Here is a 26,613-nt window from a genome sequence, read left to right as displayed (position 1 = left end):
GGCAGACGCTTAACCGCTGTGCCACCCAGGTGCCCCACGGTGCTTGTTTTTTAAAAGGGTATGACAGTAGATACTTGGAGTTGTGCTTTGCGGTCTTCATCCAGAATGGTACTGCCCATCAGTTACAGAGTTCTCCCCAAATTCCTCTTAGAGCAGTTTTTTTCCCCTTGTATTTGGTCAGAAGCAGTAATGACTGAAATAGCAGGAGCAGCTAACATTGAGTACCCGGCTGGGTACTAAGCATATTGTGTGCTACAGTACCCTGTTGGTTCAAATGTGTAAGTAAAATTTGCCGTGATGGGAGTAAATTTGTGGTCTAAATTATTTCTTGGATGTGTTGAGGAACTCAGAAACCCTTTGTAGATATTTCAGACCAAAATGCTTGATTAAGTTTAAGGGTCAGGCTTTTAAGTCCTGATTGTTGTGGTTAGAGTTTTTCTGGCTTGTCTGTTTTATAGACTCTGGTCAAGCCAATAACTCATAGTAAGAGAGTTTAAAAATACAGAAGTAGGGGTCGTAGGGGTCAGGGTGCTCTAGACTTGCTAATTTCAGGGAATGTTCACAAGAAACTCCTCTAGTTTTTTAAAAAGACCTTTGTCCCTAGGGTTTGTTTTGTTTGTCTGGCTCTGTTCCTTGCTCTTGTCCCTTACCCCAGGCTCTTGGCTTTGCTGATACTCAGTCATCTTGAGAGTATTTAAGGCTGTCCAAAGTTGCACATATACATTTAAACACAAATAGTACCTTTACTTTTCTGTCACTTTTGTAGATGAGACCACAATCACTGAAGGGAGGTTGGTTGGACAAGTGAATCTATTTAATTTCTATGTCCAAAAAGGGAGGCGGATGGAAGTTTTTTTGTTTCTCATTTAGTTAACTGTTTTGGTGACATTTTAAGGAATTTTGGATCCAGTTTTGATAGTTTGTTTTAAAGAAGTTTTGTTTGTTTTAAAGCTCGTACCTATTCTGTGTGCCATTTTGCTACTTTATTTAGATGAAAACGAATTTAATTTTTGCTTGTACACTGTTCCTGGCTAAGTATGTACTTTCTGGTTGAGAATAATTTTTCCTCAGAATCTTGAAGGTATTCCATCATTGTCACGTAGCTTACAGTATTTCTTTTGAGGAGTTCAGTGCCGTGTTGACTCCTGATCCTTTCTACTGGACCTACACCCCCAAGGCTTTTAGGGTCTTCCCTTGATCTCTGTTGCTGAGAAGTTTCATGCTTGATGTAGGTCTTTTCCCTATTCACTGTATTTTGGGCCCCAGACACTTGGTAGGTCTCTCTATTATGGAAGCCCCTATCTGAGCTTCAGTTACTGGAAATTTTGTTGCATTATTTAATACTTTTTTCTCCCATCCATTTTCTCATTTTTCTTTTTTTTGAGGGGGGAGAACTAGTATTTGGATGTTTGACACCTCCGTTGCTACTCTGATTTACTTATCTTTTCTCCCCTATGTTCCATTGCTTTGATTTTTTTCGCTTTACATTAACTTGAAGCTTTTTTTCTTCTGTTGGGCCAGTTTCCTCAGAGAGGAATCCTGGAAGTAAGAGTGTGGCCGTAAGCATCTGGGATGGGGGCTGGCTTACTCCTCATTTCAATAAATAGCTTTCACTTCTTCCAGTGTGCCCATACCTGCCTAGCTAGATATCCCCAGGCTGTTGTTCTCTTTGAATTTCAGTAGTAGGGAACAGTTCTGGCAAAGTCTGGAAGGGACAGTCTCCTCATAGGGTGAGCATCTTAATTGCTCCTTATGCAAACTCAAAACAGTCTTCCTGTTTAGGTACCCCTAGACTTCATAAGTTCTTGGTGCCTCCAGTTAAAATTGCGGAGACACAAGCAGGGGGAGCAGCAAGCAGAGGGAGAACCCACTGAGCAAGGAGACAAATCTGGGACTCGATCCTACAACCCTGGGATCATGACGTGAGCCGAGGGTAGACGCTTAATCTACTGAGCCACCGAGGCATCCTGTTTCAGTTTTCTCTTATCTGCTGGGTCCTTTGCCACTTCCCCATCTGCTTTCCAGTTTCCAGAATTATTTTGGCTTCTCTTGCTCGAATGCACTAGCCTTCTCTTTGTCCTTGTAACTTTAAAATTCATTTGTTGTCCTTTTAGAGGATTGCAGGAGGTAGTGGAGAGAAACAAGTTTAATTAGAAGTCCTGTACAAGAAAATGATTCCTCTTTACTGTAAGTACGCTAGTTGTCCGTGCCCACTGTCACAGTCCGCTGGCGCTGCTGTAGCACCGGACTTGAGACTGGGGGCCTTAAGCAACAACGTTTATTCCTCACGGTTCTGGAGCCTGGAAGTCTGAGATCAGGATGTGGTGTCATAACGGCCCAGTTTTGGCCAAGGCATGCTTCTTGGCTTGTTGATGACGGTCTTTGCGTTGAATCCTCATGTCATCAGAGAGCACAGAGTGAAAAGCCAGCTCTCCTCTGTCTTAGAAGGGCACTAATCCTATCATGAGGACCACCCTCATGACCTAATTACTAGCCAGCGACTCCATCTCCAGTTGCCATTACGTTGGGCATTAGAGTTTTACCATGTGAATTTTGCGCAGTGGTGGGGGGTGGGGCACAAACATTCCCTCCATAGCAGCCAGTGTGTTTTTTTTTTTTTTTTTAGGTGATTCTCTTTTTAGCTTGTACACATTTCCTGTAATCTCTGCTTATGCATCTGTGGTTCTTGGCCATGGCCCTGTTTGCTCCAGGAGTGGCTTGAAGTGTACTATTGGCTTCCCTGTAACCCTCTGTTTTCCTCCTGAAAATGAATATCCTAGGATGTGCGGGCTTGATAATTTTTCAAAATGTACTCCAGCCTGACTCAAATTTTAATTTTGGGAGGCCTCTATTGGTCTTGCAGATGTGACAAAGGTCCTTCAAAATTTGTTATGATCACGGCTTGTTTTCTCTTTTACTGCTTTTTTTGGAAATGTTTTCTTATTCTTCATCCGGTGAGGAGCAGGAAGAACGAGTTTCTTTTACTATGTCTTCTTATTAAGGTTCTCTTCAGAGCACTCAAGTTCTTCTCTGCAGCCTTCGTTGTGTGTGAGTCCCTGGCCCACCAGGTAGCCAAGTGCAAGGAGTCTTGTGTTCGTGCCCCTTGTATTGGCTGCGTTAGCGATGCCCACATCTGCGAGGTACATTCACCTTTCGTATTTGTGTTTCCGTCCTGTCCGCTGCCTTTAAGTAGTCTGTTTTGATACTTACTCAGTTGTAGTCAAACGGAGATTTTGATTCCTAAAAGAGTAATTATTTGAACACAGGAAGGTGGTGCGTGGTTTGCCTTTGTTACTTATTGTTGTAGCTGTAGGTTATTTGTTCTTGTAATACTCGCAGATTGCGTTAGCGCTGTCCACTGTGTGATGACTTGTCAGAAAAATGAAATCATTCAGATCTTAGAATTATCTTCTTGGCTTCTTGAAGTGTTTTGGAGAACTTTAATTTTTTTTAATCATGTGAAAGCCAGTCATTTTTGTTGCTGTTGTTGTTTAATAGATAAATCATCATAAATGTTTTCACTTGAATATGCCCCTTTTGTGATGAATCCCAGCACCCTTTATGGTCCATTTCAAAATCCTGATGCCCCTGAAAGCCCTGGCGCTCCTTCATGAGATCTTCCCCCCTCTTTTAAACTGATCTCTTGGGGCTTGAACTCGACCCCAAGATCAAGAGTCACATGCCCTACTGACTAAGCCAGCCTGGAGTCCCCCTCGTGAAATCTGACCCCAGATGAATCCTGTCTTCTCTTAGTAATTCACGCTTAGAGCACTCCTCTCAGCCCCTGGTTACTGTTTTATTTTTTATTTGTCTTTCTGTGTGTATGGTTTGTTTTTACAAGTAGATTGTAAACTACTTAAGGTGTGTGGATTGAATCACTGGGTTTTCAATGTTCCTTTTTTCCTCAGGCTTCCCAAGGGGTAGATCCCACTGTCTTCTTCATGTGGCTCATGGTTAGGGGCAGTATCCCTACGCGTGTAGAAAACTCCCGCGGGTGGTTCGGTTTGGCTCCGGTCCCTCCTCAGGGTATTTTATTGTGCAGTTTATTTCCTGTAATACTTAACACCAGGCCTCAGACTCTGGGTGTTGAGGAAGTATTGTTGATGGAACGGGACCTTTGACAGATGTGGTATGATGGCAAGAATAGAGGCCTGGAAAGGTTTGTCTCATACTCCCCCTCCCATCTTTAAGTTGATAATTATAGGTAAATTGATCTCTATAGCCTGCTGTTTTCTCAGATGGAAAATAAGGACACTATCACATCAAGGACTTGATATTAAATACAAAAATCTGTATGTTTGTTTTCCTGAAATCAAATTAGGTACAAATTAAGTACAGTTCTGTGCTGGAGCAGTTTCTAAGAAAATTTTCAGAGTCCATAACATTTTAACCAGTCCATGGTTAGAAAAAAAATATGTGGTTTTTACTACTTCTTAAATTTTAAAATTTATCTTTTTATGAAGTACTGGTAATAGTGGCTTTTTCCCTAAATCTTACTTGGCAAAGTGAAAAGTTGGCAACCTTGTCCTTGTCTTTATAATTTGAAGAAAATTTTATTTATCTGTTAAATCCAGAAGTCAGAGATAACATGATTTATACCTTTAAATCTGTGACACCCCTTTGGAGGCAGTTTTCTATATATTTATTTGTTAGCTCAAGCTTGTTAATGTATCTTTTCAAAGTTTCTAGCTTTACTAATATTTTATCTGCTTGAACTATCAGCTTCTGATAGAGGTATGTTAAATTTCTCATTGTAGTTGACCATTTCTCAAATGGTCAGTTTTTACTGGGTATATTTTTGAGGTTGTGGTATTAGGAGCATTCAAATTTATGAATGTTCAATGTTCTTGGTGGATTCTTCCTTTGATTGTTACATAGTATGTCTCTTTATGCCTATTAATATTTTCTTTCCATTACTGTGATAATTTTTGACTTTAATTAAAAAAAAATTTTTTTTTAACCATTTAATTTATTTGACAGAGACAGCGAGAGAGGGAACACAAGTAAGAGGAGTGTGAGAGGGAAGCAAGCTTCCCGTCGAGCAGGGAGCCTGATGCGGGGCTCGATCCCAGGACCCTGGAATCATGACCTGAGCCAAAGGCAGACGCTTAACAGCTGAGCCACCCAGGCGCCCCAATTTTTTACTTTTAATTGTGAGATGAACAATTTGAATAAGTAGATTTATTTCTCCTGTCTGAATTTCATAACTTCTGATCCCTTTTTTCTGCTGCTTTTTTCCCCATTCTGTTAGAGTCCTAGTTTTCTGCATTCCCTTCCCTTTTACCTCCCTCTTGATTTGGAAGCCATAGATTGTATTTCTGTTCTTTTAGTGGTTACCATTAAAATTTTCAGCTGCAAAGTCAACATTTTCGAACAAAACAGGCAGCCCAACTCCAGCTTCCACAAGGAGCCTGGCTCTGGTACCTGGTCTCTCACTGGGGAGTACCTTTAGCTTTCTTGCCCTCCTGAGAAGAAATGTTGATCTTGTGTGTGGTCTCCACTGAGTCTTTTGGTTTTCTCTTTTCTGCAGTTGTCTTTCAAGGCTGAATATTTAGAGGAGGGGAGGTTTTCCCAGAGTGGACTCACTGTACCAGCTCTGCTCTACCCATTTTTCCTCCCCTCTGGTCTGGATACCTGTACATAGTAGTCACTAAATACTTGTTACATACATTGTGTTCCTTCTATTTGTTTTAGTTTTAGCCACTTACTTTTTTTTGGCCTCAGGTGGAAAGGAGGGGAGGAACAGGACCACCCACCTGTGGAGGGCCTTCACTGACTGTCCACCTCAGCCTTGGTGGAGTGCTTAGTGTTAAGAGGAGGGAGGTACAGAGAACTTAGTCCAGGACAGAGCACCTGTAGGGTCTTGGTGCGAAGTGCTCATCTTTCCGAATCATATTCTCATGGTAGCCTGGCTCCATTTTATTAGGTTTGTTAGCTGTTTTGGTCTGTCAGCACTCAAGTAGCACAAGGAAACAGGAAGGCTACGCTACATGTTGTAGCTGTGATGATGCCGACTAAGTTTTACAGGCTTTCCTGTTCTAGCCCAGTGCTTGAACTTTCAGCGGGGTGGGGATGACTCTGAAGAGCGCCAGGCTGGAGGGGGGTTTTGTGTCTAGATGTACCTCACTCATGATTCCGCCATCTTCTCCTGTCATGGAATTGACGCTCATTATGCAGAGAGGAGGTAGCTGATGAAACCAGTCAGCCTGCGAGGGTCCGGTGCCGCAAGGTTGAGAACTTAGTTCTCTGGCTACTAAGCAGTTTTCAGGCATTAAACAAAAGCATGGGGAAAGAATTTAGCAGTTTGGGGATGAATTTACGGTTTGCAGATGGTAATAAGGGCTTGGCAGGGAGGAGGCTGATGTCCTTCATAATGATCTTCCCCAGGATTAGCCCTTTTAAAGTATCATTATCCACACACTGTCTAAAAGCACTAGTGTGTATATATGTGTGTGTGTGTGTGTGTGTATGTGTTAAGTGGTTGAGAGGTGAACAGAGTGGGGACTGAGATGGGGTGCAGACCTCTCTGTCAGTGATGTCAGTCTGGAAGTCAGAGACTTCTATTAAGTTGAGTGTTTATTGTAAGACAAAGAATGGGAAGCATTTATTGGTGGATTTCTGAAAGCCAGACTTGGGAGCCAGGCCTTTGCGCTGGTAGCTGTGTTGTCAGAGAGAACTTTGTATTCATTTGTGCTCCATAGTGATAAAACAAAAGGGATCTGCTAGAGCTCCTAAATTTCACCCTGCTGTTTTGTAGTTTTACATTTGTTTGACTCCTTCAGGTTAGCTCTCTGAATTACACCTAAAGGAAGGCTTTCTGGATGAGTGAACCAGTGTCGAGAACCCTTAGTAGGTGCAGATTTTAAAGAAGCCATTTGATACAGCTTTCCGAACCCCTCTGGGCACACTGATGAACATGCTTTTGTTAATAAGTGGGGTTGCTGGGCAGTTTGATTGTAAAGCTTACTTGATTCGTCTGGCTTCATGAGAATAAAGATGCCCTGCAATGTCTGCTCATTTTGTAAAAGGAAAATGATACTGAAATCTATTGCTGTCTCTGAAAAATAGATGATTTCGAATCACAGTTAAAGATCTTTTATTTTTCCACTCTAACGAATAAAAATGCCTATTGCCACATTATTTGGATTTAAAAATGATCTGCTGTAGGTAGTTGCATTTTTTTAACAATATAATTTTAGGCAGAGTAGGATTGGTTATGCTATTTACTTTTTTTTAATCCTTGAAGCTGATAAACAGTAAGAAAATTGGGACATAGTTTTGGTTTAGGTAAAGAGAAAAGACAGTAAAGACAGCCTGTCACTGTTGAGCTCAATGTTTTGGGAAGGCTTTTTGTGTGTTGGGCACTCTCTAGGGTTCTGGGGTAGAGAGACGGTTTCTGCCTCAGGGAATTCCGATCTTTTTTTTTTTCTTTTTTTAAAGATTTTATTTATTTATTTGGCAGAGTCAGAGAGCACAAGCATGGGGAACAGCAGAGGGAGAGGGAGAAGCAGGCTCCCCACTGAGCGGGAGCCCGGCACGGGGCTCCATCCCCGGACCCTGGGATCACGACCCAAGCTGAAGGCAGATTCTTTTTTTTTTTTTTTTAAAGATTTTATTTCTTTATTTGACAGAGATAGAGACAGCCAGCGAGAGAGGGAACACAAGCAGGGGGAGAGGGAGAGGAAGAAGCAGGCCCACAGCAGAGGAGCCCGTTGTGGGGCTCGATCCCATAATGCCGGGATCACACCCTGAGCCGAAGGCAGAGGCTTAACCGCTGTGCCACCCAGGCGCACCCGAAGGCAGATTCTTAACCATCTGAGCCAACCAGGCGCCTCAAGGGAATTTGGATCTTAAACCAGTGTCTTCTGGTTCTCCAAGATCTTACTAGAAAAAAATGACCTGAACAGTGTTTCATGTTCAATTTCAGTTTGGGAAGCACAAGATTAAGCATAGTAAATGGGTTTCTTTATTGTAGGACTTATAAAAGTCTCATAGAGGTATGTGAATCGTGAATTTCTGAGACGGTGCTATCCTAAGCAACATTTCTAAAACTTGAAATAGTAGGGTTATTAATGTCTCCCTAAATGAACTACTAATCTTATGACTATCTTAAGCAATCCTTAATGTATTTGTGGTATTTAAGAGTAGTGATTTCCAAAGTTAGTTAATCACCAGAAACGCTTTGGGTACTTAGAAATTTAAAAAAAAACACAAAAAACTTTTGAGTTGAGAATATGTTTTTGTGGTTTAAAATTCAAAAGTGTACGTTGGCACACAGTGAAAAGTCTCCCTTCCTGCTCTGTTCCTTAGCTGCCTACTTCCTTTTCTCATAGGTGACTAATGTTACACCTTCCAGAACTCTTTCATGCATGTGCCATAACTTATTTAGCCAGAAAGCAATCACTGAGACTTGTATTTGGAGATCTCTGATTTAGTAGGTTTGGGTGGGTACTGGGAGTATGTCTTTTAAAATGTTCCCTAGAGATTGTGAGGATTAGCTAGATTTAGACACTATTATTTAAGATGGCACACATTACTTTTACATGTGGTGTATTATCCAGTTCTTAAGACATGGTGATGACCATTTTTGGCAGAGGTGGAAACATGAGAGCAAATGTTAAATGACCTGCTCAGGGCCATGCTCTGTCTTTAATGGTGGAGCTGAGACTCAAAACCCAGGGCTGTTTGCTCTGTCTAGGTAGGACCGGGCTGACACTCATGCTGACTTCATGGCTGCCGTGTTGGTGATTGGCTATACAGCCACAACAACAAAACCAGACAAAAAATATGGACATGTATATCTGATTCTTCCTATTTTGATACCACATTACATGTTAGAATATTCTCTTGGATTACTTGCCAATTAATGTCCAGTGACCAGACTTTCTCTAGTTTGCATTTTTTTTTTAAATTTTTTTATTTATTTGACAGAGATAGAGACAGCCAGCCAGAGAGGGAACACAAGCAGGGGGAGTGGGAGAGGAAGAAGCAGGCTCACAGCAGAAGAGCCTGATGTGGGGCTCGATCCCATAACGCCGGGATCACGCCCTGAGCTGAAGGCAGACGCTTAACCGCTGTGCCACCCAGGCACCCCTCTAGTTTGCATTTTAAGGCACTTGGCCTGTTAGACTCATGTTACCGATTCCAGGTACCTAAACAGGACACTGCACGCAGACTTTTATCTGTACTGTTGCTTCCTGGTGAGCTCTCTTTCTCTCTTCCTTTTGCTTCCAACTTCCTTCGGGCCCCTTCAGCCCTTTTCCCTAACATCAACCCAGAGTAAACTATAGAGGGGGGAAGGAGGGAAAAGAGCCCCTCCTCTAGGTGGAGGGTACTGAGAGAGTATCCCGGGCTGTGGAAGTACTGCGTGGTTTTCCTCACTGCTTGATAAACTCTTTCTGTAGATGAATCTTGAAGGAGTGTCAGAGTTTCTCATGGTATTGCAGGGGCATTTGAATTAGGGCAGAGCCTCCAGGGATTATTTTGTAGGACAACATTCCTTTGGTGTATTTTAAAAAACCTAGTCTCATCGGTCACATAAGAGAACATCTAAAATTCTTTAAAAATAGCTATGAATCCATCATTTTGAGGTAGTGTAGGACTTGGAGCCAAGACGTATGAGTGCCCATTCATTTGTTCAGCCGCCCGTCCATCGGCACATGGTTAGGAAGGATTTACTATGTGCCAGGTCGTAGGGATTTAGAAGTTAGTAAAACATGTTTCTTGCCTTCTTTGAATTTGTCAGGCGGTGAAAGAGACAAATATTTCATCAAACAAGTAGTTACATCATGAGAAGTGCTCTGGAGGAAGTGTGCCCCAGGTAAAAGTGGGACTCAGAGAAAGGCCTAGGTTAGCCTGGAGTGAATGGTGAGTTAAGGTGTCCCACAGGCTGTTTCAGCCTTGCCTAGAGGGCCTATTATAGTAGCTAGATGTATAGGAGGCAGTGGGGTCTCGTTACTGTAGGCTGAGGGAATAGATGTATTCAGAAAGTAAGAGAATAGTTGATGAGATTAACCTAGTTAGGGAAATGTGAGAGTGTAGTGATGTTTGGAGTATAGAATGCTCTGGAAGAGTGAAGAGATGAGATTAGAGAGGTAGTAGAGGCAAGAAGAGGAATCTCTCGTGCTTTGTGAAATAAGAACCCTTGCACAAGAAACAAAGGAATTATTGTGCATATACAGATTTCTAATACCAGGAATTCCCGGACTTAGCTCTCATTCCCTGGATGCCATTCCCTGGATCCTCAGGTTCCTACCCTTGATCTCAGGGTTTGAATTGGGCCCTGTTTAGTTTGGCAACCAGTTAAGCCAGAACTTGGTGGATTTGAGCAGCAAAATATAGCAAGCTGTCTGGGGATGAAGAATGTAAATATAGTTCAGTGATGTTGATGGCTGTCATTTATTGAGCTTTTAAGTGCTTGGCTCTTTCCAAGGTACATCACAGAATTACCTTTAATCCTTGTAGCAGCACTACCAGACAAGTGGTTTTATCCCCATTTTAACAGATCAAAAGACCTTCCAAGTTCTGGGAGGTTTGAGTAAGCTTGCCCAGGGTTCTAGAGCCAGCTAATGGCAGGGCTGGAGTCAAACCCAGGTTGGTTTGTCTGACACCACAGCTCATTCTTTGCCAGCCCCGTGCCCCTCACAAGACTGCAGCTGTGGTCCCTAGGGCGGGTGGAATGGCGGCTCAGGAATGTAAAATGACCATTTCAAAAGCAATAAAACTGCAATTTTATCTTTGATGTTAATGTTATCAAGATTCCTTGCTTAGGAATATAACCTAATTGTCTTGTTTCTGTGGGAAAGTTGGGTTTCATTACAGGTGTTTACTTCGGTTTACAAGTCTTATCTCAAGGATTGTAACTTGCCAAATGGCCGTAGTTGTACTAGGACGAGTATCAGTTATCTCATGACACATTCGATTTGTATGTAGAGTTGAAATTGGGATTGTAATGATTTGAATACATTATCTGCATCTGGCAGATACTTTAATGAGTGATGTTGCAGATATTCAGAGTGCAGATATGGCCTAAGGGTGAAGAAAACCAAGAATTTTCTCTTGAATTTTTGGCTGGATGCTAGCAACACTTTTTGGATGGTAGCTCAAAAGAAGTCTTCTCATCCTGTTAGCATACTTCGATTCCTGTATGTGTGTATAGTCTTACTCTTACCAAGATGGAATTAGGCAGAAGGACTTAAGAAATTGTCAAGAAGAAGTAATGTATAAAGACCATATCTTGTATCTTTTTCTACCAAATTTCTTGTCCATTTGGCATGTGTGTTTCCCTTTTCCTGTTTTGAATGGAACTGAAAATAACATGGTATTTTGGCTTTAAAGGAAAATGACTCATTTTGTTGTGTTCGGCATTTAGTTTCTGAGAGATGTATTTGGCTTTTCAAATGGCACAGGAGTTTGAGATTTTGGTCTCTATTTCATTTTATTAGGAAAAATGTTATTTATGACACTATATAGGAGTTTGTAAGCAGGATATTTTCCAGGTTAGGGGAGGAAATTATTTGTGAGTGGGATGCCATTTTTTTTTCCTGTGCTGGTTTACAGAGCATTTCTGTAAAATGAATTTTCTTATTTTAATTTTATAGAACTCTTTTAACAGTTTCAACTAAAACCATTTTAGGGGAAATAATTTAAAGAATTTCCCATTTAAAAAAATGTGTATCATTTCATGAATTTATAGTATTTATTTAGAAACTTCTTTTCTTTTTGGTCTTGAATACATCGTGAAGGTGGATGTCCTTTATCATTTACTTAAAGTGAACACATTATATAAACTAGCATTTGTCATCTCCATAGGCATGAAGTATGTATATATAGTTCCTACCTATAATTGTCATTCAGGAAGCTGACAGATGGATTTTCCCTCTATAAAAGCCGTCATTCGTGTGATTTGGGGTCTTTTAATAGTAAAGTCAGATGTTTGCTGCTAGGCTTAGATCTCTTTGGGTAGGCAAAAAGTGAGAAAAGTCAGACCACTATTTTAGAAATTGTAAAGTCAATTTAAAGAAATAAAATGTGCTTATGACTTATGGCTGAGCAAAGATATAATAGGGATCACTGTACGTGCTGAGATTTGAATTATAAAACTGAGCAGATTCCTCTTCACCAAGCAAATACCTTTTTCAGGGGTTGGGAGGAGTATTCCATATCACTGGCCTCAAACCAGGTGCCTGCAGGTGCCAAGTACCTCTAGGTTAGGGTACCTCTAGTCACCATACGGGAACAGAAGTGCAGTTGCTCCATCTCATTTTTCAAAAGAAGCTAAAAACCTGAAATTCTGTGCAAAATTCTCCCAAGTTTGAATGTTGGCCAAGAATTTTTAAAAATCTTTAAAAAATTTAAAATGCCTTGTGATTCAATATCATGTGTATATCTGTAGGCTGGCAGTTTGTGACATCTTGAGGCTCCTCCTGCCCCCTTTTAGTAATTAACTGCAGTTTTTGCATACAGATCTTAAAAGAGGCTCTTCTGTATCCTTACCCCCAGTGCCTCTCTTCATCTGTTGAAAACCCCTGGTAAGAGGGCGCCTGCGTGGCTCAGTCAGTTACGCGGCTGCCTTTCGGCTCAGGTCATGATCCCAGGCTCCTGGGATTGAGCCCTGCATTGGACTCCCTGCTCAGCGGGGAGCCTGCTTCTCCTTCTCCCTCTCTCCTCCTCCCTGCTTGTGTTCTCTCTCTCTCTCTCTCAAATAAGTAAATAGAAAACCACTGGTTAAGTCAGTTACAGTCACTTAATGTCTTTCATGGGATTTTAATACTATCAGGGAGACACTGCTAAAATATTAATATGCTTTATGCTGCTTCATGCTACTTTACGGTGCCGTTTTATTTTATTTTTTTTTAAAGATTTTGTTTATTTTGACAGAGGGCACGAGCACAAGCTGGAGGAGCGGCAGCTAGAGCAGGCAGAGGGAGAGGGAGAAGCAGGCTCCCCACTGAGCAAGGAGCCCGATGGGGGACTTGATCCTAGGACCCTGGGATCATGACCTGAGCCGAACGAAGGCAGACACTTAACCAGCTGAGCCACCCAGGGGTCCCTGTGGTGCCATTTTCTATCTAAACAGAATCATACGTGGGTAAATGATTTATTCAGAGTACAGGGCAAACTGGTAGGTTTTAGTATAAAACAATGTGGAAAGTTCATTGATAGGGTTTCAGATTCCACATTGCAGCCAACCTTTAAGAAACTATCACTTGCTGAGTTTTGGTGTAGTATCAAAGACTATCCATAATTTTAAAACTATTTTAAAAGTATATCATTATTTTGGTTGACATAGTGGCTGTATTAGTAAGATGAATGAACGATTACTTATTTTTTCCAACATTGACTTAGCATTGGCTACTTTAATGGCACTGTGCATTTTTTTAAATTACTTTCATCTGCTGGGCCCCCCACCGCCCCGTGCATTTTAGAAGAGAGGACTGCCATTCTGAGTGTGGTCTGCAGGCTCTGGATCTCCAAGACCTTCTCATGGGCTCTGAGGTCAAAACTACCTTAATAATAGGGGCGTCTGGGTGGCTTAGTCCGTTAAGTGTCTGCCTTCAGCTCTGGTCATGATCCCGGGTCCTAGGATTGAGCCCCATGTTGGCTTTCTGCTCAGCGTGGGGTCGCCTTCTCCTTCTCCATTGGTCTTCCCCCGGCTCGCACGCTTTCTCTGTCTTGCTCTCTCAGATAAATAAATAAAATCTTTTAAGAAAAACTGTCTTCATAATAATACTGAGACTTTGTCTTTTTCACTGTTTTGAAATTTGTGCTCTTGTTCAAAAGCAATGGCAGGTAAAATATTGGCTTCTTAGCACAAATCAAAGTAGTGGCACCAAACTGTATTGAAAATTATTGTATTCTTCACTTTTTTGCACTTGCAGGAAAAGGTAGTTTTCACTCAAGGGTGTCTTTGATGAAGTGGTAAAAATTACTAATTTTATTAAATCTTAACCTTTGGGTATACGCCACTTTAATATGCAGTATGACAAAATGAAAAGAACCTTGGCTGTCTTGAAGAAAAACACTTCCGCAGTTGTTTTAGATGCAAGCTGAGCTAGCTGCTTTCTTCAGGAACAGTTACTGAAAAGACTTGGGTATTTGACAGATGTTTTCTCAAAAATGACCGTGGTGAGCTTGTCACTTCAAGGAAAACAACCAAGGTTGTTTGTTGCCAGTGATAAAATTAAGCTTTCGAGCAAAAATTAGAATTTTGGGAAATTTGTATCCATCATTGTGAGTTAAACAGACATGATTTTGAAGATCTGCGTAAGTCAGCAAAACCATTATTTTCCATATGACCAGCACATGCTGTTATAGACGTGCACATGGGCAAAAGATTTGATAGGATTCCGAAGATTTCACATTGCCCCCAGCCTTTAAGGAACAATCACTTGTCAAGTTTTGGTGTAATGTCAAAGAAAATCTACAGCGATCTGTAAGGGGTAGTAAAATATCGCTCCCTTTTCCCGCAAGTGATTTCGATAGGGCCAGCTCTTCCTCGCATACTTCACCGTACGGTGAACACGCTGAATGCAGAAGCAGAGCTGAGCATCTGGCTGTCTTATATTAAGACCAATAATAAAGAGGTCTGCAAAAATGTCAAACGGTCCCCCATCAGAAATAGTTTATGGTTCATTAGTCATCGAGCTTTACATCGGAAGCCAGGGATGTACTGTATGGTGACTAACATAATAAAAAATCATTAAAAAATGAATAAATAAATAAATAAAAACAATTCTTTAAAAAAAAAAGAAATAAGGAAGATGGGTAGGAGAAGGAAGGGAAGAATGAAAGGGGGTAAACAAAAGGGCGAATGAACCATGAGAGACTGTGGACTCTGGGAAACAAACTAAGGGCTTCAGAGGGGAGGTGGGGGTGGGGGATTGGGATAGGCCAGTGATGGGTATTAAGGAAGGCACATATTGCAAGGTGCACTGGGTGTCATACACAAATAATGAATCGTGGAACATTGCATCAAAAACTGGGGATGTACTGTATGGTGACTAATATAACAAAATAAAAATTATTAAAAAAAATAGTTTTTGGGAAAACAGTTACTTTCCGTAAGGTAATTTTTGTCTGTGTAATGAGTTTATTATTTTTGTAAGAAATATTGAAAAAATTTCTTGGTACTTAATATTAAAATATCAGTGTTTGTGACCCCCATAAACAAAAGCATTTTGGGGTCTTCAGTTTTTTTTAAGATTTTATTTGTTTGGAGAGAGTACAAGTTGGAGGGCAGAGAGAGGGAGAAATAGGCTCCTCACTGAGCCGGAGCCCTATGCGGGGCTCAGTCTCAGGACCGCAAGATCATAACCTGAGCTGAAGGAAGCTGCTTAACTGACTGAGCCACCTGGTGCCCCTGGGGTCCTCAATTTTTAAGAGTGTAAAGTGGTTCTAAGATAAAATTTAAAATTTTGAAGTACATTATGAGGGGTCGAGAAGGGAGGCTTTTGGGAAGACTCTTAAGGAATATTTGGGGAGGTGAAAAGCGTGCATCCAGAGATTTTGATTTACTTTTAGAGAAAACCCTTTTATAGGAGATATGAAGAAATAAACTTAATGGTCTCTGTGTTCTTAAAGCCTAAAATCTTTTGTTTCTGGTAAATTTTTAGTCTCTCTTTGGCCTTTGCCGTAACCTTATTCCTTGGTTACTTACTTAGTGTTAAACTTCAAAGTTTTCTGTAGTCAGCTGTGACATGAGAAAAATTAAGGACAAAATTAAGAGTTTCTAATACAGCTAAATTTATTTAGTTTATATTACTCTAAGATTATGGCCTCCTTACATTTTTTGCTGTGAAAATGAGGTGTAGTTATTGTTTTTAACGTGTGTGTTGTCCATATAGCTATCTTGCTTCTCTCATTATTCATCCAGCTCCACTCCCATTTACTGTTCTGGAAATCCTGAAACTGGGGAACCCACGATCAGGGTTACATTCAGATAGAAGCAGTACAAAATGGATTTCAAAAAATGTATCTGAAAGTTGGATGTCTTGAAGTCAAATTTCAGACCTTCAATGAGTCATAATCACAAAGATGGAGAGAATTATCCCTGATGTGTTGGTGCTTCTTGCCTGCCAAGACAGCCCTGATCTTTCCAGGTTCTTCCCAGCCATCCTCAGTCCCATGGGTCAAGGTAGCTCTTAATATTTAAGTCATAACACAGAGTTGGGTAGGTAGCAAGACAGGTTTTATCCCCTTCCTAGAAAAACAGGTCCCCAGTGTAGCCTGAGAAGACTCGGTTGACCCCTTCCGTTTCTCCCCAGCGCCTCCTAACGACGCTTCCCTGTAAACATGCCTCAGATGGTTTGCTGTCGGCTTGCTCCGGGACTGTGTGGAAAGGGGTTTGGGGTTGGATGCTCTCCGGGCTGGACTGAGTAAGGCAGCACCAGAGTTTCATTTATCTGGTGGGGCTGGGAATGTGCCTACTACATGCTGGCACAAGTGAATGACCGTTTGAAAATAGCCTCTGCAGCTTTGCCCGAAGCAAAGCCTCTTCTCCCAGTGCCAGTGGGACTGCCGCACGATTGCTTGAACTTATTGATGGGCTGACATGTTGTACTGAATGTTGAACAGCTGACACACAGAGTTCAGAGGTGGCAGTGTATAGTATGGCGTGACATTTGTCTAAAAGAACAATGTGGAAGTTATGGACTGAGTGCCTGTCCTTAGGGAAGTGCAGGGTGACATAGCAGAAAAGACCTTAAGTTTGACTCCTGTCTCTGCCGTCTATCTAGCAACATAGTTGCTTGAAGAAAAAAAAAGTTCAGGGGCGCCAGGGTGGCACAGCGGTTGGGCGTCTGCCTTCGGATCAGGGTGTGATCCCGGCGTTATGGGATCGGGCCCCACATCAGGCTCCTCTGCTATGAGCCTGCTTCTTCCTCTCCCACTCCCCCTGCTTGTGTTCCCTCTCTCGCTGGCTGTCTCTATCTCTGTCAAATAAATAAATAAAATCTTTAAAAAAAAAAAAAAGAAAAAGAAAAAAAGTTCATTGCTTCTTGAGTTTTAGGCTTTAATAAAGATTTAGAGTTTTCTTTTGGGGAAATGCCAGAAATATTCTTACATTATTTCTTTTCTACAAGAAAATAATCTGGGCACGGATTTTGAGTGTGTGACGTAGCGTTGTAGGTAACCTTTACTGTTGGCTGTTGTTCCTTTATATGGATTATTAAGCTCTTTACTCCAAAATTAAATGATACGGATATGTAAAAGTTTTATTCTGTGGATGGCTAAGTAGAGGTTGGAGTGAGGTCACTTTAAAGGCAGGTTGCTAATGTGATTATTGGGTAAGTGGTGAGTTATTAAATATTTTCTTTATGTTAACTGGTCTGCTTATAAGAGCAAATATGGGCAACTGTCCTAAAAGAAACCTGTATGTTCGTACTTTTCTTAACCTGTTTTAAACTTCAGTTTGAGGTGGAAGACTTGGGGAGTTAATTTTGTTGAGATTAGATCAGGAACCTGTTCTTCCTCTGAAATGGATTGTACACGAGTATTCTACATTTTTCACTGTTGGAACTGTAGCTGAAGTAGTGTAAGAGTGGGGAGAGAGTTTGTTTGCTCCTGTCCTCACTGTCTCTGAAGCCAGTGCAGACGGAAACAAGTGACTGCAAAGTAGACACGAAGGTCCTCTAGGAGGGAGAAGCTGTTGACTTCTGTAGGAAGAAAAGTAGGGCCATCAGGACAGATTCATGGAGGAGGTAACATTTGAGCTGGGCCTGAAATAAGCAGGAATGAGACTGGAAGAAATGAACTGGTGGCAGATTTTGTCACTTTTTCCCCGTTCAGGTAATTGCTACTAAACANTTTTTTTTTTTTTTTTTTTTTTTTTTTTTGTGTGGGTGGGGGTACCCGGGCTTACACTTCCATATATGCGAAGTAGAAGGTGGGGTATCAGGAATGTCTCTATGTCCTGGAGAAGAGAAGCCTTTTTGGGATCTAAATGTACCTAAATTTTTTTTGTTTTAGAAATACAGCTAGAAATCCATCAGGTTTCATTCAGTTTAGGGGTATGTGTGTCTTAACATGCAGGTGTGGTATGTGATGGGTAGACAGAGAATTCTAAAACTAACGGACCTGCATGATGCTATTCCCACCTGAGGATCGGTGAGAGGATGAATTATCTTTGAAATTATAATGTTAAACTTGGGAAAAAGGAGACTGAACTTATAGGGGATTTTTAGGGCAGCGGCGAAATATGTTAGATTCCAGCAGGTTATACTTTGATTTCTTGTCTCTTTTTAAACATTAGTTTGCTGTTACCTTAGGTGCTTTAAGAAAAAAAAAATCCGGCCTCTGGATCTGTAAAATGCCTGTAAATTTAAAGGAATGAAAAAGGTTATTGAATTGGAATATAGAATAAATCTTTGGTGTAGGAGTACTAAGGATCGTCAGAAGCTTATTGCTAACCTATCCATTGTGTGTTACAGCCACCTCACAAAGGCTTCCCTACCTGTCCCTGAGTGAGATTAAATGCTGAGTTATGAGGTTATTTTGTAATGTTACGCTGTACTCTTAAAATTGTTTTCCATCACAACCACATGTAAAGATTTATTCTGAAATGGAATTTGGTGAGTTCTAGGGGAGTTTTCCTTTTATTTTAAAAACAAGGGAGACTTTTGTTCATGATGCTACTAGAGGAAATATAGTTAATGACTTTAAGCGTTGTAAGCTTTTGGGGAAAGATCCTTTAAAGTAGACGAGTGGCTAATAATTATGTGAAGACATTCAGTAACTTAGTAATTGAATGTGATCTTCATATGCAGCGATTCTGTGGTTTCCGTGTCTGCTGAGGACTCTGATGTTAAAGGGGGAGCTACATACTTGTTACTTCATAGTTTCTTATTTGTGAGTTTTTTGTCACTATTGTCTGGGATTTATGCTTAGGGGGCCAATTTAGTCCTGATAACTGTTTTGAGATTTGCAAGCATGATATATTTTGTGTAAATTTGGGGAATTGAATTTAAAAAATTAAAAAAATTTGGTATTTGGGAAAACATCCTAAATGACCGTGTAAAATCAGTTTGAATATGTAAGTTTCAGATGGGTTAGATGAAATTGAATATGACAGTTAAGTGCTAGTCCCATAAAAACATTATATATGTATCCCCACTGATCTATTTGCTTTTCAAACATTCATAAGAATTCCAGGACTGAAAAGAACCACAGATGACTATTAATCTTCCCTTACATAGATGAGAACCTGAAGCTTAATAGGGTCAAATGAGCCCGGTTGGTACTAGATGAGCTGGGAGTAAGATCCAAATTTCTTGTTACCCATTGGGCATTGTTTCCAGTACAAATGGGTGTATATTTCAGATGTGGTTAAGAGTCCACCATGATTTTTAAGATCAGAAAATTGAATTGATGGGAGTGACCATTTCCTCTGTCCCCTAGTGGGCTGAGATTTGCTGTCCAGTTCTTGACTTCATACTTTTAGCATTTTGATGCTTTCAAAAAGCTTATTTTAGTGTCATAAATACTGTTTAGGTGGAATGGAAGGCATGAAAGCAGCATTTAATTTTTAATCAACATTATTGCCCAGTTTTAGAAAGGCTTTGACAAATATTTTTCCGCCCCCCCTCGCCTCCCCACAACTGTATACTTTGTGAAAGCTCTCAAGACCATGTTGGGCGAAGAGAAAGGAATGGGAATGAATGGGTTTAGTTGTGTGCAGGAAAAAATGTCCCTTCTTGGAGTACTACTGTGGTTTTGGGGAAGTAAACCTTTCTTAGCCTTCTCTCTCCAGCTCCTCCTGCCTCTGCTCTAGGATTCCGAAGGCTGTTGTGTGGAGCCTCCCAGTTTATTTTATCCCCATTTTCTAGTTGGCCTTCTCTAGAGCTCATGAATCCCACACAGTGCATTACTCTTATGGTATTTTATCTTTTCTTGGAATCCAGAAATGTGCCTTGTAAATGAGCAAACTGGGATTTGGTGGAAAGGCTTGACTTTATAGGCCAAGGAAAATACATTTTTGTTAATGAAAGTAAATGCAACACTAGGCAACAAAATGCAAATGTATTTTATGGGAGGCCAATTCACACATGGTCAGGTGCTGTTCTTTAGGAATGAGAATAAAGTCACTAATGAGTGGGAGAGAAATTAAGTATGGCATCATTTTAAAGTTATTTTTGCTTAGGAGTAAGATTCAGAATTGAAAAGTAACTGTGTATATGTTAGTGTTTGAAAGGTGCCTCCTCAACATTAAACAGAGGAAAGAATTTATAAGGATAAAATAAAGTTGAGAGACAGTTGGGTCCTACTAGAATCTCTTACTGAAATGATTAGGTCATTTGCCCATATATATAATATATGATTGATGGCAGCTTTGAATCCTAAACTGGCTTTAAGCTGTGATTTATTTTTGGAGTATGTATAGCACTTTCATCTGTTAGTACAAATGATTGAAATTTGATTTTATGTATTTTTGTCACTTTAGAAAGCAAAATTCATGGAATTTCCTATTTAAAATTTTTTTTAAAAAAAGATTTTATTTGGGGCGCCTGGGTGGCACAGCGGTTAAGTCTGCCTTCAGCTCAGGGCGTGATCCCAGCGTTATGGGATCGAGCCCCACATCAGGCTCTTCCGCTATGAGCCTGCTTCTTCCTCTCCCACTCCCCCTGCTTATGTTCCCCCTCTCGCTGGCTGTCTCTATCTCTGTCGAATAAATAAATAAAATCTTTAAAAAAAAAAAAAGATTTTATTTGACAGAGAGAGAGTGCATGCGCACTCACAAGCAGGGGGAGCTTCAGGCAGAGGGAGAGGGAGAAGCAGGCTCCCTGTTGAGCAGGGAGCCCAATGTGGGGCTCGATTCCAGGACCCCACGATCATGACCTGAGACGAAGGCAGACGCTTAACTGACTGAGCCACCCAGGCACCCCCATGGAATTTCCTGTGGATTTAATATTTTAATTTTTTTCTATTGCTTTCTAAAATTCTGTTTTTATTTTTAAGAGAATCATTTATGAAAAAATTTTGAAAGACCAGGTAGTTGTTTTGGTAACTTGATAGACTCAAACTCTTAACAGTCTCTGCATTTGATTACATCTTTACATTATAAAATGAGTTCCTTAAGTTGACCAAAGTGTCTCGTTTAAATGAGTATTATAATATTTTATATTAATCCAAGGCTGTTTTCTTGAGATAAACAGCCAAATCATAATTGATAATATGAATTAGTATATTTTAGTTATGCAGCCCTTTGAGACTTTCTGAAGCATATTTGATACTCTTGTAGAAATGGGGGAGGTGTTATCCTTGTTTTATAGATACGGGCATGGAGCTTTTGATTTGTATAGTTTTGTGTCAGAAGGCCCTTCAGGAACTTGAAACTGTGTCTTTATTTATTTATTTATTTATTTATTTATTTATTTATTTATTTTTTAATGACTTTCTATTATATTATGTTACTCTTTATTTTTTTTTAAATGATTTTTTTATTATATTATGTTAGAAACTGTGTCTTAAGTCAATTAGGCCTTCAGGCTTTTTCCTGCCCCATTAATGTTAAATTCTTAATAGATTTATGCTACTCCAGTATCTTCATTTTATGATACACATGCACATTTAAGGATCTCTTCTGGTATATATAACACAATGTTTAAAAAGTGCCTTCCGTTGGTGTTGGTTCAATTACCAGTTCTGTTGCCACTTTGTGTATTATAAATACCAGGAGCCTCAGTTTCCTCATCTGTAAAATGGGATTAATATTATTATCAAAGTTACTAATGGGTGGTGAGGAAAGGGAATTGTAGAGTTGACCAGGGATATTTTTTGGGACAAAAATCAAAGATAATATAAAAGACATTCTTGCCATAGCAGATTTTTTGTATACTACCGTTAGAAATCACCAAATAATGATATAAGTACCTATCAGAACTATTTTGTTTGAAAATACTTTATACATGTGGTTTATTCATATTTCATTTTGTTTTTAAAGGTTACGGGAAGTTTCCGAAAAACTGAACAAATACAATTTAAACAGGTAAGAGTTTTAAGAGATTTTAAATTTTCTGAAAAGAGCATTTTTTATTAGGAAAAATTATTTAGGCAGAAGCTACCAGGAATATTTTAATCTATCAACTTTTTATGAGTTGGGTTCGTTTGAATAATAGGTTCTATTCATACTGATTTTTTAAATATCTGGCATGCCAAGGACATACAGTCACTATAAGAATATCATAATTAATATTTTTCAATTATTGCTTATTGTGATATGTAAATATTAATTTTTAAAAACAGGTTTGGCCAGCTCTCTTTACCTTTGGTTAATCAGATAAAAAAAACATACCAACCCTAGAATGTATTTGCCATTTAAAAAATAATTTTGTTTGATTTTTTATTCCTTAGCCACCCCCCTTTGAATGTATTGGAACAGGCTACTATCAAACAGTGTGTGGTAGGACCAAATCATGCTGCCTTTCTTCTTGAGGTAAATTGTTCACTGTAAGATACAGAAATGAAAAGGGACTTAAAATACAGTCATGTATTATCATGTATCTTCCTTTTTTTTTTTTTTTTTTAAAGATTTTATTTATTTATTGGACAGAGATTAGAGACAGCCAGCGAGAGAGGGAACACGGGCAGGGGGAGTGGGAGAGGAAGAAGCAGGCTCATAGTGGAGGAGCCTGATGTGGGGCTCGATCCCACAACGCCAGGATCACGCCCTGAGCCGAAGGCAGATGGTTAACGGCTGTGCCACCCAGGCGCCCCACGTATCTTCCTTTTTAACCAGGCAAAATAGAAGTTTCTTGGAAGAGTTATTTCAGAGATCACCCAGTTCCATTTACTTACTGTGTACATTCTCTGTCTCAGAGAAAGCTTAAGTGATTTACTACAGCTTGAAACCATAGTAATGGAGAAGTTCCTGATACCCAGTCATTTCCTTATTCTGAATTCTGTTAGAGATACTTTAAATTATTTTCACTGGCATCCTGATAATGTAACGTAAAATATACTTCCCCACGCCGGGCATGAGTGCATTCTGGAAAGGAACTTATTTGTTATCTTCTCTATTGACAGCGATGGCGACATAATCTGTTTATTGAATAAATTCGTATTTTAATACACATTTTTACTCTGGCAATTTCTTCTATTTTCTTGGCTTTTAGGATGGTAGAGTTTGCAGGATCGGTTTTTCAGTACAGCCAGACAGATTGGAATTGGGCAAACCTGATAATAACGATGGGTAAGACATTAATGTCCTTTCCATTTAATAAATATTTAACTCTTAAAAGGTATTATATTAAACTGTGTTTTGATTTTGATAGCCTTCAAGTTTAAAAAAAAGCATTGTAGAAAATGAGGCACTTAAAATAGTGAAATGGTTATCTTGTAGTTTGATTTTAATTTTTCTGCAAGCAGTGATTTATAGCTAAAATACTAGTATTGAAAATAGCAGAGAAGTCGGTCACTTAACAGCAATTGAGTTATCAGAGAATGATTTATGTATGTGGTAGGTCCCAAGTCAGATCTGTTTTTTGACTGAAATGTCTTTTTAGATCTTTTTTTTTTCTTTTCCCCAAGATTTTATTTTTAAGTAATCTCTATACCCAGTGTGGGGCTTGAACTCACAACCCTGAGATCAAGAGTCACATGCTGTACCAACTGAGCCAGCCAGGTCCCCTTCCCCACCCTTTTTAAAGTAATATCTATATCCAGTGTGGGTCTTGAACTCAGGACCCCCCAGACTGAGTCACATGCTTTACCGACTGAGCCAGCCAGGCGCTTCGTGTTTTTTCCTTTTTAATATTTCCAAATGAAGTAACTCAGTTTGAAATTGACAAGGGTCTTTAAAATTGTGGTTCTTTATAAATGATTACATATAAAAAAGCATTGCTAGATAATGTATGATGAATTTCAGTTGCCTGCCTCTAAGGAAAGCATGATTACTTTAAAAAATCTAAAGAGTAATTCATTTGCAGTTAAGCCATGCAGCGCTTTGAACCAGGAGGGAGTGCTGGATTGCTAGGAGGCTGTAAGCTGTTAGGCTTGCTCTTTGACAGGAAGGACACATTCTAGGAGAAGCAGTCGGAGAAGAGCAAGGCTGGTGTTTCACCACAGTCACTTGCAGAGTAGTGAGGCCAGGAGTCCCAGGCTTGTGCCTAGCGAGTTTGGGACTGTTCTGTGACTGTTGTACCTTCTGTTTTTTTTCCCAGGTCAAAGTTGAACAGCAACTCGGGGGCAGGGAGGACATCGAGGCCCGGGAGGACAAGTGACTCCCCATGGTTTCTCTCAGGTTCTGAGACTCTGGGCAGGCTGGCAGGCAACACCCTGGGGTAAGTTGTGGTCAGGTGATGGCCCGCACTGGTCTGGGCTGGCGCTCTGTGAGTGCTCTCACTTGGAGAAATTGCCTTCTGTATTACCCAGCGGTGCAGTGAGGAAACTCCTGAACTCTGGGCAGGCGTTCTTGTTGCTCATGGCGAGGCACCGTGTTAAAAATAACCCATGCAGGCTAATTACAATTAACCCAGGCTCTTGACCTTTTAAAAGTGTCTAATGTTGAGATGTGTTTATTATATCGTTTACCATGTCGCTTATGTTATTTCAGTTTTTCAGTGGTGCCGATTTTGGTCTTAATGCTAAATCTAGGGTAAAAAATCTAAAATTTCTTTCTTTCTAGGTTCCAAATCTGGTAGTTCTTTTTGAATTAATTTAGTGAGGTTTGAAAATCATGTAATTAAATTAAACCTGACAGCCTTTAATTAAGTTATTTTTATTTTTAAAGATTTATTTATTTCTAGAGAGAGTGCAAGTTGGGGGGGTGGGGCAGAGAAAGGGGAAGACAAGCAGACTCCTTCCACTGAGCAGGGAGGCTCCCGATGTGGGGCCTGATCCTAGGACTCTGAGAACATGACCTCAGTCAAAATCATGAGTCCGATGCTCAACTGACTGAACCACCCAGGCACGCCAAGTTATTTTTATTTTTTTATCAATATACAGTTGACATATAACATTATATTAGTTTCGGATATATAGTGTAATGATTTGATATTTATGTATTGTGAAATGATCACCACAATGAGTCTAGTTAACATCCAACACCATACATAGTTTTTTGTTTTTGTTTTTTTAAAGATTTTATTTATTTATTTGACAGAGCACAAGTAGGCAGAACAGTAGGCAGAGGGAGAGGGAGAAGCAGGCTCCCCGCTGAACAGAGAGCCTGATGCGGGGGTTGATCCCAGGGCCCTGGGATCAGGACTGCAGCTGAAGGCAGATGCTTAACCAACTGAGCCACCCAGGCGCCCCTTTATCACCATGCATAGTTACAATATATTTTTTTTCTTGTGATATGAGGACTTTAAAGATCTGTTCTTTTACCAGCTTTCAAATACGCAATACAGTATTATTAACTATAGTCACCATGTTGTACATCTCTGTGACTTATTTATTTTATAACTGGAAGTTTGTACCTTTTTACTTTTAAATTATTTATAACATGTATACCTCTTAAACTAGATAATTAACTTTTTCATTTTATCTAAAGTTGATAAGTTGTCAAATTAAAGAAATCATACACAAATTCTAAGCCAGATGATTTTACTCATTTTATACCTTGATTCTTGAATACGTAGATTTTCTGAAATTACCTGATGAGTGATTAGATAATGCCAAATCAGTCAAGTCAGCAAATGTGTTCAAAGGCTGATCAGAGAAATATAACTGGAAGCAATTTAAATTGTTTCAAAATATGGCAAAAGGAGGAATATTTTAAAAATATTTTGACACTGTGAATTTCTAGGTAAAGTTAGATTTGAAAATTGAGAGCCCCAGATGCTTATTGTTTCTTTGCCTTTTTGTTTTTATGCTGAACTAAATTTATTTTGAGGTCAGAGGAAGGTCACTCTGGAGTACATCCTTTATTTAGCTCATTCTGTGCTAGACCTATTAATAGGAAACCTAGATCTGGTCTTTATTAAAATATTAAGCATCTCCTTTTGATGGCCCCGTGCACACAACTAACATAGCAGTGTATGATAAAGAATTCTGAAAATGATATATAATAACAAATGAAATTGTCATTTCATTTAATAAACCTGAACACGTTTGATTATGTTTACTTAAGAAGGAATAACTATTATGTGTTACACCATGTCAAACTATACCTTCTTTAAAAAATTTGTTTAATTGCAGGGTTGGCAAACTACAGCCTACGGGCTGAATCCATTCCCTCTTGTTTTTATTGAAACACAGGCATGCTTGATACTTTACTGTCTGTGGCTGCTTTGTGCTGAGATGGCAGAGATGAGTAGTCTTGACAAAGACTTCAGCCCACAAAGCCTAAATAAATTATTTACTTGTCTGCTCTTTACAGAAAAAGTTTGCTGATCCGTTTTAGTTTATCCATTTATGTAGTGGCATTTATTAACTAATTTGTACTCTATTTTTAAATAATTAAAATTTTTATTTTGAAATAATTTGACTTCCTTTTGTTGTTCTTAAAGTACATTACTACTTTGACTTTTAAAAAGTTGTAAAAACTTTCACCTAGTTTCCCCAGTTGTTAACATTTTACATAACCGCAGTACAGTGTTCAAAACCAGGAAATTAACAGTGATCAGTGCTTAATCTACCGAGTTTATTCACATTCCACTAATGTCCCACTAACACCCT

General features: G+C 39.7%; 1 protein-coding gene across 1 annotated transcript in view; it reads left to right on the top strand.

Annotated features, from left to right (window-relative positions):
- Positions 1 to 26,613, top strand: part of UBR5 (ubiquitin protein ligase E3 component n-recognin 5) — a 137,155-nt gene that overhangs the window by 12,697 nt on the left and 97,845 nt on the right. Inside the window, exons 3-7 of the mRNA XM_034668516.1 lie at positions 3,003 to 3,140; positions 21,936 to 21,982; positions 22,348 to 22,429; positions 23,109 to 23,185; positions 24,156 to 24,275. Of these exons, the coding sequence (XP_034524407.1) occupies positions 3,003 to 3,140; positions 21,936 to 21,982; positions 22,348 to 22,429; positions 23,109 to 23,185; positions 24,156 to 24,275 (464 nt within the window). The remainder of the gene's footprint in view (positions 1 to 3,002; positions 3,141 to 21,935; positions 21,983 to 22,347; positions 22,430 to 23,108; positions 23,186 to 24,155; positions 24,276 to 26,613) is intronic.

Source organism: Ailuropoda melanoleuca, chromosome 9, assembly GCF_002007445.2.
Source record: "Ailuropoda melanoleuca isolate Jingjing chromosome 9, ASM200744v2, whole genome shotgun sequence".
Classification (NCBI taxonomy): Eukaryota; Metazoa; Chordata; class Mammalia; order Carnivora; family Ursidae; genus Ailuropoda; species Ailuropoda melanoleuca.
Note: the sequence above shows the minus strand (reverse complement) of the source record. Positions and strands in the feature narration are given on the sequence as shown.